The 22,940-nt window shown below is 44.9% G+C and overlaps 1 protein-coding gene across 3 annotated transcripts in view; it reads left to right on the plus strand.

Annotated features, from left to right (window-relative positions):
• The window catches only part of LOC148041348 (phospholipase D gamma 1-like), a 111,814-nt gene that overhangs the window by 44,551 nt on the left and 44,323 nt on the right, over positions 1-22,940 (plus strand). For all 3 annotated transcript variants that reach the window (XM_087679083.1, XM_087679070.1, XM_087679075.1), the window contains 2 exons: positions 2,528-2,725; positions 2,861-3,136. In XM_087679083.1, the coding sequence (XP_087535209.1) occupies positions 2,528-2,725; positions 2,861-3,136 (474 nt within the window). The remainder of the gene's footprint in view (positions 1-2,527; positions 2,726-2,860; positions 3,137-22,940) is intronic.

A 22,940-nucleotide genomic window follows, 5' to 3' on the forward strand; every position in this document is an offset into this window, starting at 1 on the left:
ACATGTGCAACATTTACTTAATCATGTGATTAAAAATTAATCCACATGTTAAGTGAGGTTTCAAAAATACATGTCCTCATGATAGTGACCCATGCAACTATCCCCCACATAGCAATCATAGAATATGTAGTGCCATGCCAAAAGGTGGGCTCTTGTCTGATACCCTGCAGTTAATGTCTTTACGTGTGTGATACCAATGACTTTTTTTGGGTTAAAAAATCATGTTATTACATGTGTAGCATAATTTAGAGAGAGTAAAATGTAACTTCAAAAACCTAGAAAGTTCAACTCATAATGTTGTTATTTCTTATCTTTGGCTTTTGTGGCATCTATTTTATTTCAAGTTATAGCAAAAGTTTAAAAGTTTGTCAGAACTATTGCACTAGCAATGGCATGTGTCATTGGCGATTATTAGAAAAATCTTTCAAGTGAATGTTTTGAAGGTAATTTGTTTCTTTTACTCTTCTTTAGCTCATTACATAACTTATGTAAGTAGTTTGTCTAGTTCTTTTGTAACTCATTTATTTGATATTCTTCTATTTGTGTAAGTAGTTTCTTATTTCTCATGTTTAGATCATAAATCATGGATTTGTTCTCATATTGTAGGACACCACTATCTAAAATGGAGTTTAAGTTTCAAGTGGTTATTAGTTTAAGCTAGGTTTTAGAACATCGCCATCAAATAAAGTGGAACAATGAGTGTGTCATTTGATGCTTTTGTGGATGTTTTGAAGGCCATCCTAAGGGCTCTCTTCTAGACCTCTTGAGCCTATGAGCAATCCCATATGGAATGCCTTTGAGTCTCCTCATGCTCCCCATATCTAGCACAAGGAATAGGGTCTCTACCATAGGCAATCCATGTACCAACTGCTAAACTCTTGTGTGCTAGTAACCAAAGAAAGAGTGAAATCTTCTTGGCCTAAAGCTGTCCTCCAATTTCCTCTAGAAGTCAGCAAGGAAAGGTTGTGATATACCTTGGATAGTCGAATGCTCAATTGTAGTTGGCACCACTCCAATCTTGCTCATTTGTATTCTCCACCCCAACCTAGTGGTATAGCCAAAGAATGGCACATCTTGAGGCATCTTTGCAAATGGATATGTCCATGCCCACTCCCTAGGATCCCACTGTAGTCTCCATAGCGGTTTCCTCCTATGTGCTCAATGTCTTCATCCATCTTCCATACAAGCCTGAGGGTCTAGGTCTAAGTACCATGTCCTTTCACAAGGCCATAATGTCTCCTCAAGGCCTCTAATATTGGAGAAGCCTAAAAAGGCAATGTAGCATCCCAAGAGGAAGGAGTTTGAGACATTGTAAATTGGTTATGTTTTATTTGCATATCTTGCACAAACTAAGCCTCCACAATTATCACAGGATACTCTTTGGAATAGCACCAGCGGTGAAATGAATGAGTGTGTACAGAATGCTCAAAGGCAGAGTTGTCCAACAGCCAATGACTCTTGTGGGAGCGGACTGAGGGAGTAGTCGGAGAGTGACATCCCTTGGAGGTGGATCTTGAGTGCCGTAACTGCCAGTCAGAGCTGAGATAATGCTGAAAATGACAGGAGAGCATGCCGGAAACCAAAATGCTGCAAACTTCCTGAAAATGGGGGCATCTGGTCACACACAGCAGTCCAGATCTGACCAATAGCTGGAAGAGGGAAGTTGGATGTTTGGCGGCTTGCACAGCTGCAAAATGCAGGCCTAGAACTGATGGAGACAATGCTGGAAAGCTGGACGGCCTGCTGGAATGAGAGTGCAGCAGTTTGGAGCAGCAGTGATCAAGTTGCCAGCTGATGATGTTACTGCCTAGCTGTTGAAGGCAGGTGGCAGTACTTGCTGGTAGAGCTAGCAGCCACTAGGTATAGGAGACTTGAGGAAGAAGGTTGGAATGAGTGAGGTTGGATGCTAAGTGACTGAGCACACCATCTACTTATAGATGAGGAACTAACCCCAAATAGTGGGGTTTGCTTATGGGATAGAGAAACTCCTTGTAGCATTAGAGTTTGAGTTTTAGTACTGTTTAAATGAGCTAATTAAGGTTTAATGACAAATGCTACTTTTTTAGCTTAATATTTTATTTTCTCTAAAAAAGAAAAGTATACAAAGGAAATATTTTAACTTTAAATGAGCTAATTAAGGTTTAATGACAAATGCACATGACAACAAAGGAAGTATACAAAGTTTGATACCAAAGCAACTCTCTCTAGAAGGTTGTTCGTATTTCAAAATCAAGTTCTTTCAAGCTTTCTTTATAGCATATTAGCAACAACGAAATGGAATACAGCAAGATAGGAGAGCAACAAACTACAAGCAGTACAATTTGTATCCAATCTAATTCCAACAAGCAAGATAGGGATCTAACTGGTCATGCAGTCTGAGTGTTTAATAATGCATACAGGTTTCTTGTAGAACCAATAGTGAAATTTTGATGTTATGGAATCTTTGCGAAAGAGTCTTGCATTTTAGTTTAGAGTTTGATGTAAAAGGGGATTGGTTTCTGTATCTTTAAACTTATTTGCAATGTAGGTTGTTGGAACTCTATATACACATCATCAGAAAATAGTAATTGTGGATGCTGATGGACCTGGAGGCAAACGGAGATTGGTTTCCTTTATAGGTGGCATTGATCTCTGTGATGGGCGATATGATACACCCAGACATACTCTTTTTCGTGATCTTAATACTCATTTCAAAGATGACTATCACAATCCTACATTTCCAACAGTAAGTATATGAGACTGTTTGCAGTTAAATTCTTGTAAGATATCAAACGAGAATATCTAGTTTTTCTATTTTACTGGGAATCAGTCTTGGGTCCACTAAGTTGATTCTGATGTTTCTATACATGTCCTGTTTTAGAAAGTTGATAGTGGAGGTCCAAGAGAGCCATGGCATGACCTTCATTGCAAGGTTGAAGGGGCTGCTGCACATGATGTTCTGAAAAACTTTGAACAGCGTTGGAAGAAAACGGCGAAGTGGCATGGATTCAGCTTAAAGTTTCGGCATACTCGTCATTTGCATGATCATTCTCTTATAAATCTTGCAGAGGTGCCAATTATCCAACCAGAAAACTACGGTCCAAGGGGTGATGTGGATGTTACAGCAGAATATGATTCAGAGACATGGCATGTGCAGGTACGATTGGATGCATTCATGAATTATAATCAACATCTCTCCTCCCTTGAGCAAAAAGGGGACAAAGATGTGGGTTCGTGGAAGCATGTGTGCATGCTTGCACATGTGCACACTGAAAAATGTGTCTGTGTAGTGTATGGTGTGGCGGTGAGAGTCATGGGGAGCTGCATTTCTGCAGTTGAGATGGTTCTCAGCTGTGCTACCCTGTCTACTATGGTTTCTGAGCCTGGTGATGACAGATTTCTCATTGTCTTGGCCTGATTGTTACAGTTTTTGGCTCTATCATGAGAGAGTTCTGATCTTCTCTTGCCTTGTGTGACCTGTTGCTTGTTTCTTTTCTGTGTACTTCTGCTTCTACTTCTTGCTTTGCAATCTTTCTCCCCTTTTGATAAGAACAGATGTTTCACGTCCAAGCAAAAGACACAAGTGCTGCTAGTGCCCTCAGCGAGGCTAAAGGACAGATGTTTGATAGGAATATGAATCCAAGGTAATGATAGATTCAAGTAGCAATTGACAGACAAAGTTCAAAATCATCATGTTGAGATTCATGATTGGGGTCCTCATTATGATTTTTTTGTGGGACCAAGAGTTGCTATAGGCAACAGCAGCAGCTGAGAGCTTTTATTGGCATGTGTCTAGTTTGCATCATCACCCACAAGAGGTGGGGGAACAATGGAGTGCAGATAACATGGGACTAGAGAGTTTGCACTTGAGAGGGTTTTCTTCGGAGGCGATCAGGTTGCTCACAAGGAGAGTGATATTTCCAGGACCTAAGTGCACTTTACCTTTCTTGCAGGTATACAAGTTGGTGATGGTTTCTCTATAGGAAGTGCCTATCTCTAGTGGGGTAAGATTAGGATTTGGTTGTGCAATGGAGTTGGAGTGTGAGCACAAGGGCTAGGTGCATGCTTAGGGGATGGAATTCACTACACAATTGCAGGCATCTCTCTGAAGCAGACTTCAGCAGGATACAAATGTTGTTGCCAGTTTGGTGTTTTCTAGTTTGTGCTTGAGGCATCTTTGTGGCATCAGGTTGATAATGCTACATGGATGGGTTTCCGGGCTTTGTAATTGTTTGGGTGTTGAGCAATTTGGTAGCTGACCTTGTCATGGTGGACGATTACGGTGGTGTACCTGATCTTGTTGTGATGGATACTATGGTGTCAATGATAGTATCTTGTGAACAAAGGAACTTCTAAAGAGAGCAACATTGAGAGGCTTGTGGGCTACAATCTTGAGTTTCTGGTTTGAAGTTCATGTCATTCAAGGAGTACAGCACACAAAGGACAGCTACAATTCTAGTGGTGTAGAATGTAATACACTCCTCTCCATGTAGGCAGTTTCAGAATGTTTTCACAAAGTGAGGAGGCACAGGCAACTGGGCAGGCAACCAAGCAAGTGATGACATGGCAAGCAGGTCAACTGCCATATAGCTGACTTCTTCTATTGTTCAATCAGCTTAGTTTAACACATTCTTGAACTACAAGTTTCTCTCATGGCACTTTAAGACTTTTAAGTTTCTTTGTAAACCACCACATGACTCATGTGAGTTATACAGTGCCTTTTTTTGGGTGTGTCAACATGTCTTTCTTGAGCTTGAGGCGCAGTGCATTGATTTCATGATGCCTAATGCTGTTGTTTATTTTATCCATGTGTGCTTACACTTGAATTCAATAGGTTATGTTTTGATTCTAGAACTCTACAAAGAACTATATGTATAGACGAGAGAGAGAGAGAGAGAGAGAGAGAGAGAGAGAGAGAGAGAGGGAGAGAGAGATTAATGTTTGCAAAAAGGCCAAAATGACCTCTGAGACCATGAGTTACAATCATCTATTTGACAGTACAATTGTTTGAAAAGAACAATAAATGAAAATGTAATAAACAATACAAGAAGACTAAGAGCAATAAGTAAGGAGAAATCTAGTTGAGAAGTAAAGAGATTTAGTTGATACAATCTCACGGTGATGTAGAGGGCTTGGCTCTAGTTGGGGCAATAATCTTGTGTATTTGCCTATGGAAGTATCATTGATGCTTGTGGCGAGGTCTTGAACTTCTGGATTGGCCAAGTTGGACGGTCTGATCAAGCAATACGTCTTGTGTATGTGTAGATGACTCCAGTAAATGGTGATCCATCCAAATAATAAATTGCATGTTGTACAAATAATGACGCCATACTTTAAGCGCATGGATGACCCCCAATAATTCTTTCTTTTAGGTGGTATGACATATTTAGGCATTGGTAAATTTACGGCTCTCGAATGCATAGGTTGGCCATCCTAATAAAGGATAGTACCTAAAGTATAGTCCCTCACATCCATATGAATCTCAAAAGGTTTATTTGGATCGATAGTCTTCAATATTGGTGTAGTTGTAATGAGCCGTTTCAATGTTTGAAAACATTGATTGAGCTTACTAGTCCAAACAACCGGCAGACTAACGTGCTCTTTCTTGTTTCGAATATGTTGGGAATAAAGGGCCATCGTGCCTTTTATATGTGCATGGGTGTGAACACACCCTTAGCACATTGTACTTTCATACATATATCTATCCAAATCCTAAAGTGGTACACTCGTCATTGTACTGAAAAACGTGTTCACTCTATACTCTGCTCTCTCGCACTCTCCCTGTCTCTCTCACTGCACGTAATGACTATCTGCCTCGATCTCCGTGCCTAATCGATTCCTTCAAACTGGTATTAGAGCGTAAGGTGTTGCAGATGGTCGTCAAGCTTGTTGGGTATTTGACTCACGCCTCACTTACGCCTACGCTCATATGGGAGTGTCGGTGATCAGTAGGACACTGGGGCACTTTTTACTCTCGGTAGGAGAGGTTTTTTCCCCCGGACTTATAGTCTTATTTTCGTATGTGCTTATGTTACACACTTATGGGCACTTACCGTGTTCGGGTGTGAACACCCCCTACAACCCTAAGGTTTAAGGGTTGTACTTTGTACTTTCATCCCACACTCTTTCAGTCTATTGGATTGGGTGTCATGCTTCACTCTGTCTCTCTCACTCTCACACTGTCTACTGCACTCTCAGCTGTACCTCGATCTTCTCACTCCCTCACATTTGGTATCAGAGCAGGGATTCAGCTCAGGTTCAGCTCAACCTCTCGCCCTGTTCACTCCTGTACCAGCAGCACCCAAATTCGCTGAGCTCTTGGTCAGCTCCAACTTTGTCAACTGCTGCCCCAACTGCTGGCCATTCAGACCTGCAATCTCCACCATTAGTGCAGCCACCTGCACCGCCTGCAGGTCCGCCCCCAACTGCCTGTGCTGTCGCTTGCAGCGCCCAGCTTGTAGCTCATGTGACAGGGCCTCCTCCAGCTCGTCTGCCCGCCAGCACCGCCTACTCCTGCTCCCACTGCACCATCAGCGCTAGGTTCACCAGCGTGTCCTCCTGCAGCTTGCCACCGCCTGTCAGTCCGCCAGCGCGCAGCTCCAGACGCCCTCAGTGCCACCTGTACCTGCGTGTGCCACCTGTCCCAGCACGCCACCTGCAGACCGTGCCTGGACCAGTGCTCGCCTTCTGTGCTGCGCCACCTGCCTGTGACGCCTCTGTTCAGGCATCGTCAATGACTCCGGCTCCTGCCACGTCTACTACTGTGACGTGTGTCACCCGTCAGCACCACGCTGAGTGGTCAACGACAGCCTGTCAGTACGTCAGGTATTTTTTTTAATTTTTTTTTCTTTATCCTTTCATTCCAGATAAATTTCTGGAAGAGAGGATTCCTACGCAGCAGTCACAGCATTCAGAAACGTGTCTGGGACACATTGAATGCAAATTTCTGCCCAAATTTATCAGACATTTTGGGGCTTTTATGTTTTTTGAGGACATTTGCATATGAACTGCAGCTACAGTCATAGAAAGACTGTTTTGAACACATTTGAGGCAAAAAATTTTGGGGATTTTGACATTACAGTGTTGCTGAGCATTGTTTGCACCTTGGGAAGCATGCATTAAAGACAGTTCTTGATAGAGTACACCCTTGCACATTAATTGCAGAAGTGTGCTTGCTGCAATTTCTGAAAATTTGCAGATTTCCAGCCCTTACTGCTTTGACATTGCTCATTTGTCTTTGGAAATTTGTCATCATGGCAAATCAAGGAGGTGATGTATTTACCTATGTATCCAAGGAAGACAGATTGGATGGAAACAATTATTCGCTATGGTCATTCATGATGAAGAATGTATTAGTGGCTAAGAATTTATGGGATTATGTCAGTGCAGAGGAAACTAGACCGGGAGTTGTAGCTCTCGTTACTCCTCCTCCTCAAGGGGCACGTGGACAACGGGGACCTCAGCCCACTCCACCTCAGCCACTTCCTCCAAGAACTGCAGCTCAAAAAGCTTGGGATACACGTGATGCACAGGCTTTGTCGCTGATTGCTTTGGCAGTTCAGCGATCCATCATCCCTCACATTCGTTTGAGCATCTTCTTCACGAGATGCATGGCTGACTTTGGAGCATATGTTTGCAGGAAAGAATGAGACTCGAATCTCTTTCTTGAAGAAAGAGTTAGAGACTTTGAAGATGAATGAGGGTGATTCTATGCAGGATCACTTGAATAAGATTCAAGACTTGCGGGAGCAGCTCATGAATGTAGATGAGTACTTTTCAGATGAACAATTGATATCCACCACCTTGAATTCCTTACCTCCTTCGTACTTGTCTTTTCATACTGCATTGAACCTCACCATGAGGATTGCCGAGCACCCACTCACTTTTATTCAGCTGGTTAGTTTGCTTCTAGAGGAGGAGCAAACAAGGAAAAATAGTGGTGTGGATGCTATAGTCTCTGAGCAGGCTTTTGTGGCAAGACAGAAAGGCAAAAACAGCAAGGTAAAAAATGCTCCATAGAGTTCTGGTACTTCTGGCACATCACAGAATTAGACACAAGGGGGGACGCAAGCTAAAAAGGGAAAATGTCATTATTGTAAGAAGCCAGGCCACTATATCACTGAGTGCAGGAAGCGCATTGCCAAAGAGAAGAAGAAGGAGTCAGGAATGTCTGTTTCTACTACTCCTTCCACTGCTAGTGAGTCCGCGTCCTTTGTTGTAGACAGGGACTATTGTTTTTACACTTGCAGTTATGACATCTCTTAGGCTGATAGAGCACTTAGCTCTACAGAGGATGCTGACACTTGGTTCTTTGACAGTGGTGCTTCTAGGCATATTACATCTCGCAGAGATCTGTTTGCTTCAGTTAGTGCACCTCCCGTTGGGAAATCTGTACAGTGTGCCAATAATGCATTATACCCTGTTCGTGGTATTGGGGAGATTCAGCTCACAGCCATTGATGGCTCTATTCTCCGCCTGCAGGATGCTTTGTTTGTGCCTGGGATCAAGAAGAATTTGCTATCTATTTCTTCTTTGGCACGTTGTGGTTTGCAGGTCACATTTGATGATGACCGTTGCATGGTTAAAGATAAAGAACGCATGACTTTGGTCTTGATAGATCTTTGTGTCATGGTTTATATGAGTTGGATGCTCTTTCAGTAGATCAGTCGGCATACTTGACATCCACTCTTACTACTGCTATGATACAGGCAGAGTTATGGCATGCTCGTTTAGGGCATGCAAACTTTGGCAGCTTGATGCTTTTGCAGTGTACTCAGATGCTGGATGGCTTACCTCTCTTGGAGAGACCTCCTGAGCACTTGTGTGAGGGATGCATTTTGGGAAAAATGCATCGTTTCTCATTTCTCGGTGATGTTGCTTTCAGAGCAACAACCAGATTGCAGTTGGTGCATTCAGATGTTTGTGGGCCTATGCAAACAATGTCATTGGGCGGTTGTTACTATTTTGTGACATTCATTGATGACTTCACACGTTTTTGCTGGGTCTACTGTTTGAAAAAGAAGTCAGAAGTGTATGATGCATTTTTGGCTTTCAGTGCACTTGTTGAAAATCAATCTGGATGCAAAATTAAGACTCTCCGTTCGGACCGAGGGAGAGAATACATGTCCTCTATACTGAATTCGTTTTTGAAGCAGAAAGGCATAGTCCATCAGTACACTACTGCCTATACTCCACAGCAGAATGGGGTAGCAGAGAGGAAGAATCGGTCACTCATGGAGATGGCCAGATGTATGCTGAAGGCAAAGAGCTTGCCTCATAGTCTTTGGATGGAAGCAGTCATGTGTGCTTGCCATATTTTGAACAGATGCCCTACCAAAGCCTTGAAGACTACACCTTTTGAGGCTTGGAACAATCGTAAACCTTCTGTTGGCCACTCCATACCTTTGGGTGTCTTGCCTATGCCCATATTCCACAGGTACTTAGAAAAAAGTTGGACAACAAGGCTGTTAAGTGCATTTTTATGGGATATAGCAGTGAGAGCAAAGGCTACAGACTCTATGATCCCGTTACAAAGAAGGTTTTTGTCAGCAGGGATGTGGTTTTTGATGAAAAATCAGAATTATCCTTGGCTTGTTTGGACACATATCAGGCTGCCTGTGATGCTTTTGAAGGTCTGCTGCCCATTACTTTTGGTGATTCAGCTGGAGCTTCAGAAAATGAACCTAATGTTCAGCCAGCTGCTCCTATGGAAAGTTCAGAAATTCAGCCATTGGCTGATCGGAATATTCAGCATAATGCTGAAACTGAAATTCAGCAAGAGCTTGCACACAGTCAGGAAGCTAGACAGTTACCTAGATGGTATTTGCAGACTATGCAAGATAGTCCTTTGGATGCACCCATGGCTGGTTATACTAGAAGGCAAACTCGTTTGCATGATTCAGCACATACCATGGAGTTTGTTATGGCAGCAAGTACTTTTGATAATGAAGAGCCTGAATGTTTTGAGGATGCACAACACTGTGCATTGGATGGCAGCAATGCAAGCTGAATTAGATTCTATCACTAAGAATCAAACTTGGGATTTGGTGTCTTTGCCATTTGGGAAGAAAGCCATTGGAACGAAATGGGTCTACAAACTGAAAAGGAAAGCAGATGGATCCATTGATAAATACAAGGCGCGGCTTGTAGCTAAAGGCTACGCACAGAAAAAGGGCATCGACTATGAGGATACATTTGCTCCTACTTCCCGTATGACGACCATCAGATCTATGATTGCTTTGGCTGTACATTATGGTTGGACAGTGCATCAGCTAGATATCAAGACTGCATTTTTACATGGGGAACTTCAGGAGGAAGTTTATGTACAACAGCCCATTGGTTTTGCAGTTGAAGGCTCAGAACATTTGGTATGCAAGCTCAAAAAGGCACTATATGGTTTGAAACAAGCTCCTAGAGCTTGATATGCAAAAATAGATGCTTTCTTGCTTGGTCAGGGGTTTCTAAACAACTCATCTGAGTCTACCCTTTACGTATGTAAAGAAGGGGGATCTATGCTGATTATATGTCTTTATGTTGATGACCTTTTGCTCACTGGAACACATACTGATCAGATTTCAGCATTCAAACAAAATTTGAAGCAAACTTTTGACATGTCTGACTTGCGAGTTTTGCATTACTACTTAGGCATCCAGTTCATACATGATGCTCGAGGTATTGGGCTATCACAGTCAAGGTATATTGGGCAGCTTCTTGAGAAGTTTGGCTTACAGGATTGCAAGCCAGTTTGTACCCCCATGGAACCTGGACTGAAACTGTCATTACATGATGACAGTGATTTGTTTGATATACATACATATGCTCCTGCAGTTGGATGTCTTATCTACCTATGCAACACTAGGCCGGACATACAGTTTGCAGTTTCAGCTTTGAGCAGGTATATGCATCAGCCACGTATGTCACATTGGCAAGCTGTCAAGCGTGTTTTTCGTTACTTGCAGGGTACTAGATCTCTTGGGTTGCTTTATGCCAAGGGGAGACCACTGCAGTTACATGCTTACAGTGATTCTGATTGGGCTGGTGATTATGATACACGTCACTCCACTAGTGGTAATTGTTTCTTTCTTGGCTCTTCTTGCATTTCTTGGCTTAGCAAGAAACAATCCACTGTTGCCACATCGTCATGTGAAGCTGAATACAAGGCACCTTTCACTACCACAATTGAATGCGTATGGCTTAGACGCTTGCTAGCTGATCTGGATGTATCTGTTACAGAGCCTACTCCTTTGTTCACTGACAGTCAGAGTGCCATTGCAGTGGCATGGAACCCAGTGTTTCATGCCCGCACGAAACACATTGAGATCCATTATCACTTTGTTAGAGAGAGACTACATGCAGGTGATATCAACCTTGTCTATTGTCCTACCACCAGTAATGTGGCAGACATCTTCACCAAAGCTCTTGCTCGTGACAAATTTGAAGCATTTCGCGATGCTTTAAATTTGATATCCTTTGGTGGCGGATGATCCTTGTACTCTTGATCACTCTTCACTCCAGGGGGGTTTGTTGGGTATTTGACTCACGCCTCACTTACGCCTACACTCATATGGGAGTGTCGGTGATCAGTAGGACACTGGGGCACTTTTTACTCTCGGTAGGAGAGGTTTTTTCCCCCAGACTTATAGTCTTATTTTCGTATGTGCTTATGTTACACACTTATGGGCACTTACCGTGTTCGGGTGTGAACACCCCCTACAACCCTAAGGTTTAAGGGTTGTACTTTGTACTTTCATCCCACACTCTTTCAGTCTATTGGATTGGGTGTTGTGCTTCACTCTGTCTCTCTCACTCTCACACTGTCTATTGCACTCTCAGCTGTACCTCGATCTTCTCACTCCCTCACAAGGCTGAGGCAGAAGACCAGCATGGTGACGAGAGCTCAAAGGCGAGCAGGAGAGTCACAGGTGTAAGCTTCACGCAGTGACTGTGCGACAGGCGTGGACCAAGCGTGCGACGGGCTGTAGAGCTGACGAACGAGGAGGCTGTTGCTGCGTGACCAGTCGAGTTGCGCGACAGGCGACAGGGAACAGTGAACAGACGGAGGGCATGCAGGCGAGAGGCCACGCTAGTGACGGAGGTCACGGGATGGCGAACAGGTGCCGTGTCCAGCGGGCGTCACATTGCACGGGTGAGTGGTCCGTTGATCCGTTAGATTTCTTTTTCTTTCCCAAAATTCAACTTTTTTTTTTTCTCTGAAAATTGCTTCACCCACTGACAGGGCTTCGCGCGCGTAAGCATAAGACTTCAGATCTGTGCAAAATTGGCTCAGAAATTTGGGGCTTTTCTCGAATCTGGGGATCTCAACACAAAAGTGGACAATCTGACTCAGAAATTGCAAAGTCGGTGCACATTTGCCCGGAAATTTTGGGGCTTTTCACTTTTTTAGTGAAATTCTTTCAATTTCACTGAAATTAGTGCATGCAAGACTTGGAAAATTTGGGGATTTGTCCAGAATTTATGGGCGCAAGATACAACAGTGATATTTGTCTTAGAAATTGCAGGAATTTGTGACATTTTGTCCCCGACATTTGGGGCTTTTCATGTACATGCACAAATTGGGCTGAAATTGACCCAATTTCTTGACATTGAGGCACATTGGACACCGTGCAATTTGGGGCTTTTGCGATTTGGGCAAAATTTGTGCAGCATTTGGTCATCTTATGTATATGCAGGTTGAAGTCTGTTAGAGATCACAGCCTGATCAGGGGCAGCAGGGCAGGTACGGTGGCAGCAGTGCAGTCGGACAGGTGTGCAGTCGGACTGCCACGTGGCAGTCCGACCAGTGCAGTCAATCGGCTGCAATGCAGCCGACAGGCTATTTTCTGGCGCCCTGTTTTGTCTAGATTTTGGCCATAAATAGCCGACATCCCCAGCAGTTTCCTACACTTCTCTGCTCGCAAATTACAGACCGGTGACACGTGCAGATTCCGTCTCTGTTCGCAGATTTCAGACAGGAGACAGTGCAGACTGCAGCAGACTTCGAGGTGAACAGCAGGTTGCATCGTCGAGGTGGAGACACGCAGTCCAGCGCACTGCGCCCGTGTATATATCTGCATATCTTTGTATTCAGCACACTTTATACAGCAGATCTTCATCTTCCACTGTCTCTTTCTCTCTCTTCTCTCTCTGCGTTCTCTCTCTCTCAGTCCTACGCTTCTGCACCGCTGCACTCTGACAAAGTCCGCGCAATTTGAACATCAATACTTGGTGAAATTTGGGGGTTTTACTGAAATTGCTTTATTTTGGCAAAATTGGATAGTCCTATGCATGACAGAGGAAATGCAGATGTGTGTTTGACGATTTCAAGCACCAAATTTTGGGGCTTTTGACCATTCGTGTCAAATTTTATGCCCGTGTTTACATGTACAGCAGAAATTGCAGTTGAAATTTTGGGATTTCTCATGTAAAGTGATGCACATGCCTTTGGAACAGTTGTAATCAGTTGGATAATGCTGTAGCACTTGGTTTGGTGCTTCTGAAAACTGAATTACAGATCTGAAATCTGTACTTCTGCATGGTCATTTATTTCTGATTGGTACTCGTTTGTACCTTGGTCACTTGGGTGACAATTTGGGCCTGCATTTACTGGTTTTTTGGTCACTTTTGAGCTGAAAACCATGGCTGGCAGCAATGACAGCAGTAATTTGATGCATATAAAGAAGCTAGAAGGCGCACATAATTATGTAGTGTGGCAAAAACAGTGCTACAATATCTTGTCACAAAAGAAGCACGCAAAGCCGATCAAAACTAAAGGGGCAAAGCCTGTGGACATGGATCAGGACGATTGGGATGAGTTGAATGAGCTTACACGCTCAACCATAGAGCTATCAATTTCTGATGCCTTGCTCTTTAACATTGAAGGTTTGGATTCTGCATATGCTATATGGACTAGACTGGAAGAACTGTATGCACAGAAGAGCGCTGCAAGTAAAGTGTATTGGCTGAAAAAGCTTATGGATTTGCTTATGAAAGAAGGTACAACAATGTCTACTTACTTGAGTGAGTTTAACTCTATTTTCAGCCAGCTGGTTGCCTTGAAGTTCATGATTAATGAGGAATTTAAGGCTACTTTCTTGCTTTGGACTCTACCAGAGAGTTGCGCGGCAAGTACCCAGTCATATGGTCATGTGATTGATTCACAAGAAGAAAGGCTAAATTCCCGCAACAAGGATGGCAGATCCTTACGTAAGTTATCTTGCAAAAGGATGTATACTTTGATATCCTTCCACGTAAGGAAGGTTAAAAACCGGAAACTGAAATATCCAATGAACTTTAGGGTTTGACCAAGTTGGATTAATAGGGTACGCCCTAACCCAGAATATAAGGGATCTTGCCAAGTTGCAAGACACCCCGGATCGAGTGTTGGATGCATTCGAAAGGAAAGACTCCTTCCTTAGCAGTTTGCCAACAATAAAATCGATCAATGGAAATGTTTGTGCTTGCTAGAGATTTTAGAGCACTGTTTGACTTGTTTGACCAATGAGTTACAAAATAAATAAGTATCTATACTTCAGGTTGAAGGCCTTTCAGGACTGGCATGAGCAATTCTAATGTGATCCTTTTGTATGCTGATGTAGAGAGTGCTCTACTTATGGAAGAGATGAATCGGCAGAGCAATGCATCCAGCAAGTCTTCCAGTGCTTTGTATACTAGGGGCAGATCACAACAAAAGGGCAAATATGATGGCAAGAGATGCAGTAAATCACGTGGCAAAGATGTTGAATGCCATCATTGTGGCAAGAAGGGTCACATTAAACGTGACTGCTACAAATGGAAGAAAGAGAAAGGAAAATGCAAGAAGACAGATGATTGCAAGGAAGAGAAGAAGGACAGTCAGCCTAAGAAAAGCAGTGTAAAAATTGAAGAGGTGAATGTAGTCACTCATGATAGTGACAGTGGGAGTGATGTACTCCTTGTCTCTTCACATTTTAGTGCACATGCTCTACTTGTAGATACAGACGATGACATGTATACCTGGATTCTTGATTTAGGTGCTTCTTTTCATGTCACCCCTCATTGTGAATGGTTTTCCGCATATACAGGGGGTCGATATGGTGTTGTCCATCTTGGGGACAATTATGCATGTGAGATTGCGGGTATTGGCAGTGTGCAGTTACAGTTTCAGCATGGCTCTGTCTTTACACTTTAGCATGCCCGGCATGTACCTTAGCTCAAGAAGAGCTTGATCAACGCAGGGCAGCTAGATGATGATGGTTTTCATACCACTTTTGGTGATGGAAAATGGAAGATCTGTAAGGGATCTAGGGTTATTGCCAGAGGTTGCAAGAGTGATACGTTGTATCCACTTTATGTATCTAGTGTGTGTGACCATGTTGTTGCCGTGACCGAGCAGCCAAGTGTTTCTTTGTGGCATGGCTGGTTGGGACACACGAGTCAAACATGAATGAAAGTGCTTTCTCGTTTGGGTTACTTGCCTTGTCTTCGTTATGCTGATTTTGAGCACTGTGATCATTGTATTTATGGCAAACATGTACAGACTTCTCACAAAAAGTCTCTTTCATTGAAATCTTCTCCTCTAGAGTTAGTACATTCAGATGTATATCAAATGCTAGGATTATCTTTAGGAGGAAAGAAATATTTTGTCACCTTTGTCGATGATGCTACACGGAAAGTATGGGTTTACCCTATTCGTAGCAAGGATGAAGTGCTTGACAAGTTTAAAAAATTCTTGGCATTGGCTAAAAATCAGATAGATAAGACACTTAAGTATCTTCGCTCTGACAATGGTGGGGAATATGTGTCCAAAGCCTTTCAGGCATTTTGTGACAGCAAAGGGATAAAGAGGAAGCTCACTGCCCCTCATAATCCATCCCAAAATGGAGTTGCAGAGCGTATGAATCAGACCATATAGGATAAGGTCCGTACGATGCTGTCTCATGCTGCATTACCCTATGGTTTTTGGGCAGAGGCTGTTATGACAGCCGTTCACTTGATTAATTGGTCACCAAACAGGTCTTTGGGGGGGGGGGGGAGGGGGGGGGGGAAGTTTCCCAAGAAGCGTGGTCGGGCAAGCCACCTTCATATGCTCATTTGAAAGTGTTTGGCTGCGAGGCTTTTGTGCACATTCGTAAAGAAAAACGCAGCAAACTTGAGCCAAAGTCCTGTAAATGCATTTTCCTAGGATATGGTGAGAAGGGTGAAATGGGGTATAAATTGTGGGATCCCGAGAAAAGGAAAATAGTACGCAGCAATGACGTTATCTTCCGGGAAGATCGCATGCACAAACAACCCGAAAAGACTGAGGAGGTCTGTAGGGTTGTATTCTGGGAAGAAATACCTTTTGGCGGCAAAATGTGCCCGCTGTACAACAGCAAATACCTACTGTAAATGAACTTGTAAATGCAAGAAATGATGCTGGAAATGATCAACTAGTTATTGCCCATGAAAATGAGCCATTACATGTGTAGGAACAGCCAGGACAGCAAGCTGTTAATGTTGATTTGCAGGTTGAAATGCCAGGACAACATGTTGAAAATGGAAATTTGCAAGAGCAGTCAGCAAACAATGACCATTGGGTTAGGAGATTGTCCAGGGCTACTAGACAACCTGATAGATTTGTTCCTGGTGCAATTAATGTGGCTATGTCATGTTGACAGACGGTGGTAAACCGTCTTGCTTCAAGGAAGCAATGGACAGTCAGGACAACAAGAAATGGTATAAAGCCATGCTGTCAGAGATGGAATCTCTTGAAAAAAATGGCACTTGGAACTTGGTGCAATTGCCTAAAGGGCAGAAAACCCTTCCATGCAAATGGGTTTACAAAATGAAGGTCACTTCTGGTTCCTCACCAAAGTACAAAGCAAGATTGGTTGCAAAGGGATACAAGCAGGAGCATGGAATTGACTTTGATGAGATTTTCTCTCCTGTAGTCAAGATGACTATATTGAGAACCATTTTGGGCTTGGTTGCAGTTGAGGATATGGAGCTCATACAGATGGATGTAAAGACTGCGTGTGGGAGCCTTCGCTCAACCACCAAGACCCACGGACCCCTTATTGCTTCAAGCGTTCCAAGCGAGCTCTAATGGCTACCTCTCACATAGCCGATGCGCCCTCAATTCTACGAGTGTAGTGAGCTTACCTTGATGCCGATATAAGTTGCCTCCTCTCTCCCACACTCCGGTAGCTCCACGATCCTAGATGCTAGCTCAAGCATGCTCAAGTCTCCTCCTTCTTCAAGCTCCAACCGCCATAGTTGTGCGCGTGAAAGAAGGAAAGAGAAGAGAAGATGATGAAGAGCTTCACTCCCTTGATCCCTTACTTCCACTCACTCCCTCCCTCACTCTCACAATCACTTCCTCTCTCAAGAGCACACACAAGGAAGGAGAGGAGAAGAAGAGAAGAGCTCTTGTTGGGCACACACCAAAGAATGAGCTTCCATTCACTTTTTGAACTTTATATATACAAACTCTAAAACCCCATGGGCACCCATCCTTTTTTACATGACCGGCCATTGTGGCAAGGTCCCTTTTTCTAATTCCCTCTTTTTGCTTCGTGCCCTAGGCCTATATTCGACTATTCTTTTACAGATGGCACATGAGGGAGCCTGGCGCTCTTTTATAAGAGTTTTGGAGTTTTTGAGGCGCCTTTTATTTAAAACTACGCTTTTGGCCCCGGCTTAGCTTTGGAGCCCGCTTGTGTGTCCTTGCTCCTTTTCCATCTTCTTTCTGCTTTTTCATTCGTCTTTCCGCCTTCTTGGCTTGGGGTTAACATTATCCCCCTTTGAGACGGGTGCCAGTCCCATGGCACTCTTGTCGACTGTTGGTGGTTGAAGAGGCAGTCAACAGAGCAGTGATGTGAGGGTAGGGCAACATGTAGACTTGGGTGCTCGTAGAAGCGTGGGAGTAAGGTTGGTTGGAGAAGTAACGGATGTTGACAGGGGCCTCCGAAGTCGGTGGGTGGGCGCGGTGGTGGTGCTTGGATGGACAGGGGGTGGTGCTCCACCTAAGGAGGGGGATGTCTATCTTAGTGTGCAGTGCGAGTGGCTCAGGGTGACAGGTCTAACCATAGGCGAGTGGCCTTCCTAGGTATGTCCTGCCCTTGATGGGTCCTAAGCGGGAAGTGGGGGAGTAGAAAAGGGCTAGGGGGTTAGGAGTGGAGCCGGCCGACTGAAGCCACCGGGAACGCCTAACTTGAGGACCCCTAGGTGCGGTGATTGTGCTTTATGTGGTGCTGAGTGGTTGCGGAAGTGAGTTATTTGGTTTATTCTATGCGTAAGGATGCACATGTATTCCATGTGTAAGGATCCGCCTGTGCGGTTGGTTTTTTTTAAAAAAATAATTTTTTTGGCACTACTAGGAGAACAACAGCCTATATCTAATCTTCCTTGTCTGATGGAGACGGAGAAGGGGGTCAGATGGACTTGCTAAAAAATTGACGGCTTTGCATGTACCCTTTGAGGTTCATGCAGACGTGGAGAGAGGTGGTAGAAAGGAAGGGATGGTTGCACCTAGTAAACTGGTTGTCGTTTATATCTTCTAGGAGAGCTAGGCAAAAGGAGGGAAGAAGGCTAGCTCTCATCATTAGGCGTGCCATGGTGCAGCTATTAATAGCGTTAGGGTTAAAAAAGAGGGGGGACAAGCCACGCTCTTGTGGTGTCGGGTCTTGCTTGAGTAATAGCTTAAGAAGCCTAAGGTAATTACATGTAGTTATAATGACGGGATCTGGACAGGAGGAGAAGTCTGCGAGAAAGCACGTCATGGAATCACTTAGGCTTTCTAAATAAAAAAGGAGGGCATGCTTGAAGGAGGCAGCGTTGGAGTTGTAGATGATGGGGAAGTCATGCCGCCCATGGAGGGTGGCAACAAAATCCACGCCTACTCTACGAGGATACGCCATGAATGTGGGGTCGTTCCTCTCGTAGAGTAGGGTGTTGCAAAACGCAATCCAGGCGAGCATGCTAATATCGCATACTCGCCTTCTCCAAAGAGGTTGACAATTGTAGCCCTGTACAGTGTGTGGTACCTCGAACACCTTGTCTTGCCAAAACTCTGCTTCCTCCGTGCCCCACAGGGCCCAGCCGGCCGCCAGTCACGATCACCTCCTCCATTACCTTAATTGGTAAGACCCTTCTCAGGCTGTTAGGCATGAGGAAACTGAAAGTGAAAGGGTCCTTTTCGTTTTCTTGCTGTTTCCAAATCACCAGCTCCGTGTGGAATTGCGTCGGGAGGTCATCGGGGCACGGTGGGAGGGATGCGGATGGTCGCACTAGTGGTTTGGCTCTTAACTACCTCCTGGTTTCTTCAACTAATTTCCTCCGTCGCTCCCTGAGCGCGGTTTGTCTGTCCGAGGGCGGGTCGATTTGTTGCTGTTTCTGATCATGCGGCGAGGGGGGTTGTGGGATTATTTCTTTGCTGGTTCTCCTTATGACGAATTCAATGTCAGCTTCCTCCCCCTGCCGGTCGTCTAGTTGCGCTTCTTCCTCAAAGCCGAGTGCGTCCAACTCCTGGGGGGTTAGGCCGGCCAATAGTAGGTACTTTCGTTGTTCTTCTAAGCCCAGCCTAATCTCCGCAGGTTGGGATGGCATCTGTAGCCCCGCATGCAGGGCCCTGTGTGCGATGCTCAATTTCTTCTGCACCACCTCCAATGACTCCTTTCCCTCTGGCCGGGTCGTGTCCACTAATGTGTTGAGGAAGGCCTGGTGTTGCTGGGCAGTGAAGGTTGTCTGGGCGGCGTCCGCTTTGCTTTTTGCCAAGATTTTTTCTTTTTCCACCAAAGCGAGGCGCCGCTCTAGTGCCTTTACCCGTTTCTCGTTCTGCGTGGCCCATTCCTCGGTCCTTTTGTTCATTCCTTCCATGCTCTCCCCCTATCTCTGTGCTAGGGTTACGAGCTTCTGCTCTTGGGCTCTGAGTTCTATGCTCATATTCTCGTGCTCTTTCCTCCCGAGGTGCAGTTGATTGGTCATAGACTCTCGATCTCTCATCATTGTTGACGGGTCTTCGAGAGGCGTTCGAGTTCTACTAGGCGTTGCGTCCATGCTTCCTTTCCTTCCCATCGCTCCTGAAGCGCAATTCGTAGGCTAGGCATGAAGAATTCTACGGGGAGAATTGCTTCGGTTCCGTAGGTGAGCCTAAAGAGGGTCTGTCCAACGGCTGTTTTGTAAGCTATGCGGTAAGCCCACAAGGCCGCCATCAGCTTGTTATCCCAGTCATTGTGTGAGACCGAGACTACCTTGGTTAGGACGTTGACAAGAATCTTATTTGTGGATTCCGCTTGGCCGTTTGCTTAAGGGTAGTATGGAGAGGATTTCCGATGGATAATCAGGAAGGTGGATAGGAGATGAGTTATCACTTCATTGATGAAGTGTGTCCCCTGGTCACTGACTAGTTCGATGGGGCATCCAAATCGTGAGATCACCTGTTCCCATAAGAACTTGGCAGTCGTTCGAGCATCGTTCTTTCGGGTTGCTCTCGCCTCTGCCCACTTCGTTAGGTAGTCTGTGGCCACAATGATGTATTTGGCCTGAGAATACTGTGCAGCAGGGCTGATGGGTCCCATGAAGTCGATCCCCCATTTTTCGAAGGGTTGTCGTGCAATGACTGGAGTCAACTCCATTTGATCCTTGCGAATCGGGACCTTTGTCTGTTGACATTCGTCACAATGCTTAACAAATCGCGCGGCATCCTGAAATACCGTTGGCCACCATAGTTGAGATTGCAACACCTTGTGGGCTGTTGTGTCTCTGCAAAAGTGTCCTCCAGCAATCCCACTGTGTGCCTCCGAGAGCACGTCGTGATCTCATGCTTGCACACGCATCTGTGCATCAATCCATCTTACCCTAAGTGATATAGCTGGCCTGCTATCAACTGATAGGGTTGGATTTTGAGAATAAGTCGCCTTAGTCTTGCCTTTTCTATTGGTTGTTCAGGTAGTCCGTGCTCAAGCAATTGGACTATGTCATAAAGAGTCTACCCAATATGGTGTTAAATCGGCTTTGAATAAATCCCTCCCGTTGGAGAGGTTAAAGAGGTGGGCGTCTGGCAATTCATCAGTGATGCCTTCTCCAGCGGGTTCCTCTGTGGGGATGCGTGACATATGATCAGCCATGTAGTGTTGTTTTCCCTTCCGTACAACCACCGAGAAGTCAAATTCCAAGAGCAGAAGGAGCCACCGAGCTATGCGTCCCGTAGCGCAAGGTTTGTTCACTAGGTATAGCAAGGCTTGATGGTCTACAAAGAAGGTAAAGGGTGTAGCCAATAGATAATGCCGGAACTTCTTCACAGCAAACACCATGGCCAAGCCCTCTCTTTCGGTCGTTGAGTATCATTTCCGTCTCCGTCAGTTGTCGGCTTGCGAAGCTCACTGGATAGTCTAGGTTGTGCTTGTTGGCACAACACTGCTCCCACCGCGATTTTAGAAGCATCGATATGCACGTGGAAGGTTATGTCCAATCTGGGGCTCGTAGAATTGGTGCTGTGGTTAGAGCCTTCTTCAGCTCTTCATATGCACGTTGGCAGGCTTCAGTCCATTCGAAGACAATCAACATTTTGTACAAAGGTCTTGCTATCAATGCGTAATTCAACACAAACCGTCGATAGTATCCCGTATGGCCTAAGAAGCATTGAACTCCCTTGTAATTGGTTGGGGGTGGAAGGTCAACAATAGCCCTGACCTTCGAGAAGTCAGTGGCAATGCCGTTCTTCGACAGCACATGGCCGAGTATGCATTCATGTTTCACCCAAAACTGGCATTTCAAGGGGTTCAGGGAGAGACAATATAGGCAACACCGATCAAAGACTGCTTGGAGTTTGTTCAAGTGTTCCATCCAGGTCGAGTGAATGCAGAGGTCATCAACAAAGACTTCTAACTCCTTGCAAAGCATGTCTTTAAATATGGTACACATGAGACGTTGGAAGGTGGCAGGGGCATTAGTCAACCCGAAGGGCATGACTATGTACGCAAAGACGCCCCACTCGGTGGCGAAGACAGTCTTATGCCTGTCGGCAGGATGCACTTGCACCTGGTTGTATCCTAAGAAGCCGTCCAGGAAACTGTAGGCCTCCTTGCCTGCCACTCTTTCAAGCATATGCTCGGTGTATGGCAATGGATAGTTATCCCTCTTGGTAGCAGCGTTCACCTTTTTATAATTGATGCACACCCTAATTTTTTCCGTTTTTCTTCATCACAATGACTATGGGTGATACCCAGTCCGTGTGCTCAATTTTGTAAATGAATCCTGCTTTCATCATCTTATCAATTTCTTCCTTGACAGCATGAGCGTGCTTAGGATTCATTGGGTATGGTCGCTGCTTCACCGTTGCTGCGTCTGGTGTCATGGGTATGTTATGAGTCACCACACTCGGGTCTACCCATTTAAGCTCTTCCAAGAACCATGCGAACACGTCCATATACTCTCGCAAGAGGGCGACTAGACTTGCCTCCTCGTCCTCAGCCAAGTCATCGACAACGAAGACTGGTCAGAGTATCTCCCCTTCCAGGGCTAAGTTCACCTCTTTGACCCTGGCTGGTCCTTTGATTGGTTCGCTCGTTTGCCCTTGCCGTTTGACACCCATCAAGATCACTATCCTATCGCCTTTCTTGAATTTCGTAAATCGTTTTGGAAGGTCGCGTGGTTTTTGTTGCTCGTCTGTTCGGGTGTCCCTGGGTTGGTTCACCCTTTCTTGCTTCAATCGTTTGCGTCTCAGGTGGACAGGTAAGTCCCCGGCTGTGCGTCGGGTCTTGGGCGGCCTAGGTATTTCTGGGTCACTATCCGAGCTCACTTCTGACTCAGAGTTGAACTCGCCGTCTTCGCTAGAAGAGGGGGTCTCCCCTGGTGGTCGCAGTTCAGATGGTGATTCTGCTCTAAGCACTTGTATTGTCCCTGGTTGAGCTAGGCCTGCTTGCTTAAGGTCTATGGTTGCTATGTGTTCTAACCAGGCACGGTCACAATTCATGTGCATGAGTCCTCGCTCTGTCTTGTAGGCA

Source organism: Lygodium microphyllum, chromosome 1 (genome assembly GCF_053477565.2).
Source record: "Lygodium microphyllum isolate KBCC chromosome 1, Lygodium_microphyllum_v1.1.10, whole genome shotgun sequence".
Taxonomy (NCBI): domain Eukaryota; kingdom Viridiplantae; phylum Streptophyta; class Polypodiopsida; order Schizaeales; family Lygodiaceae; genus Lygodium; species Lygodium microphyllum.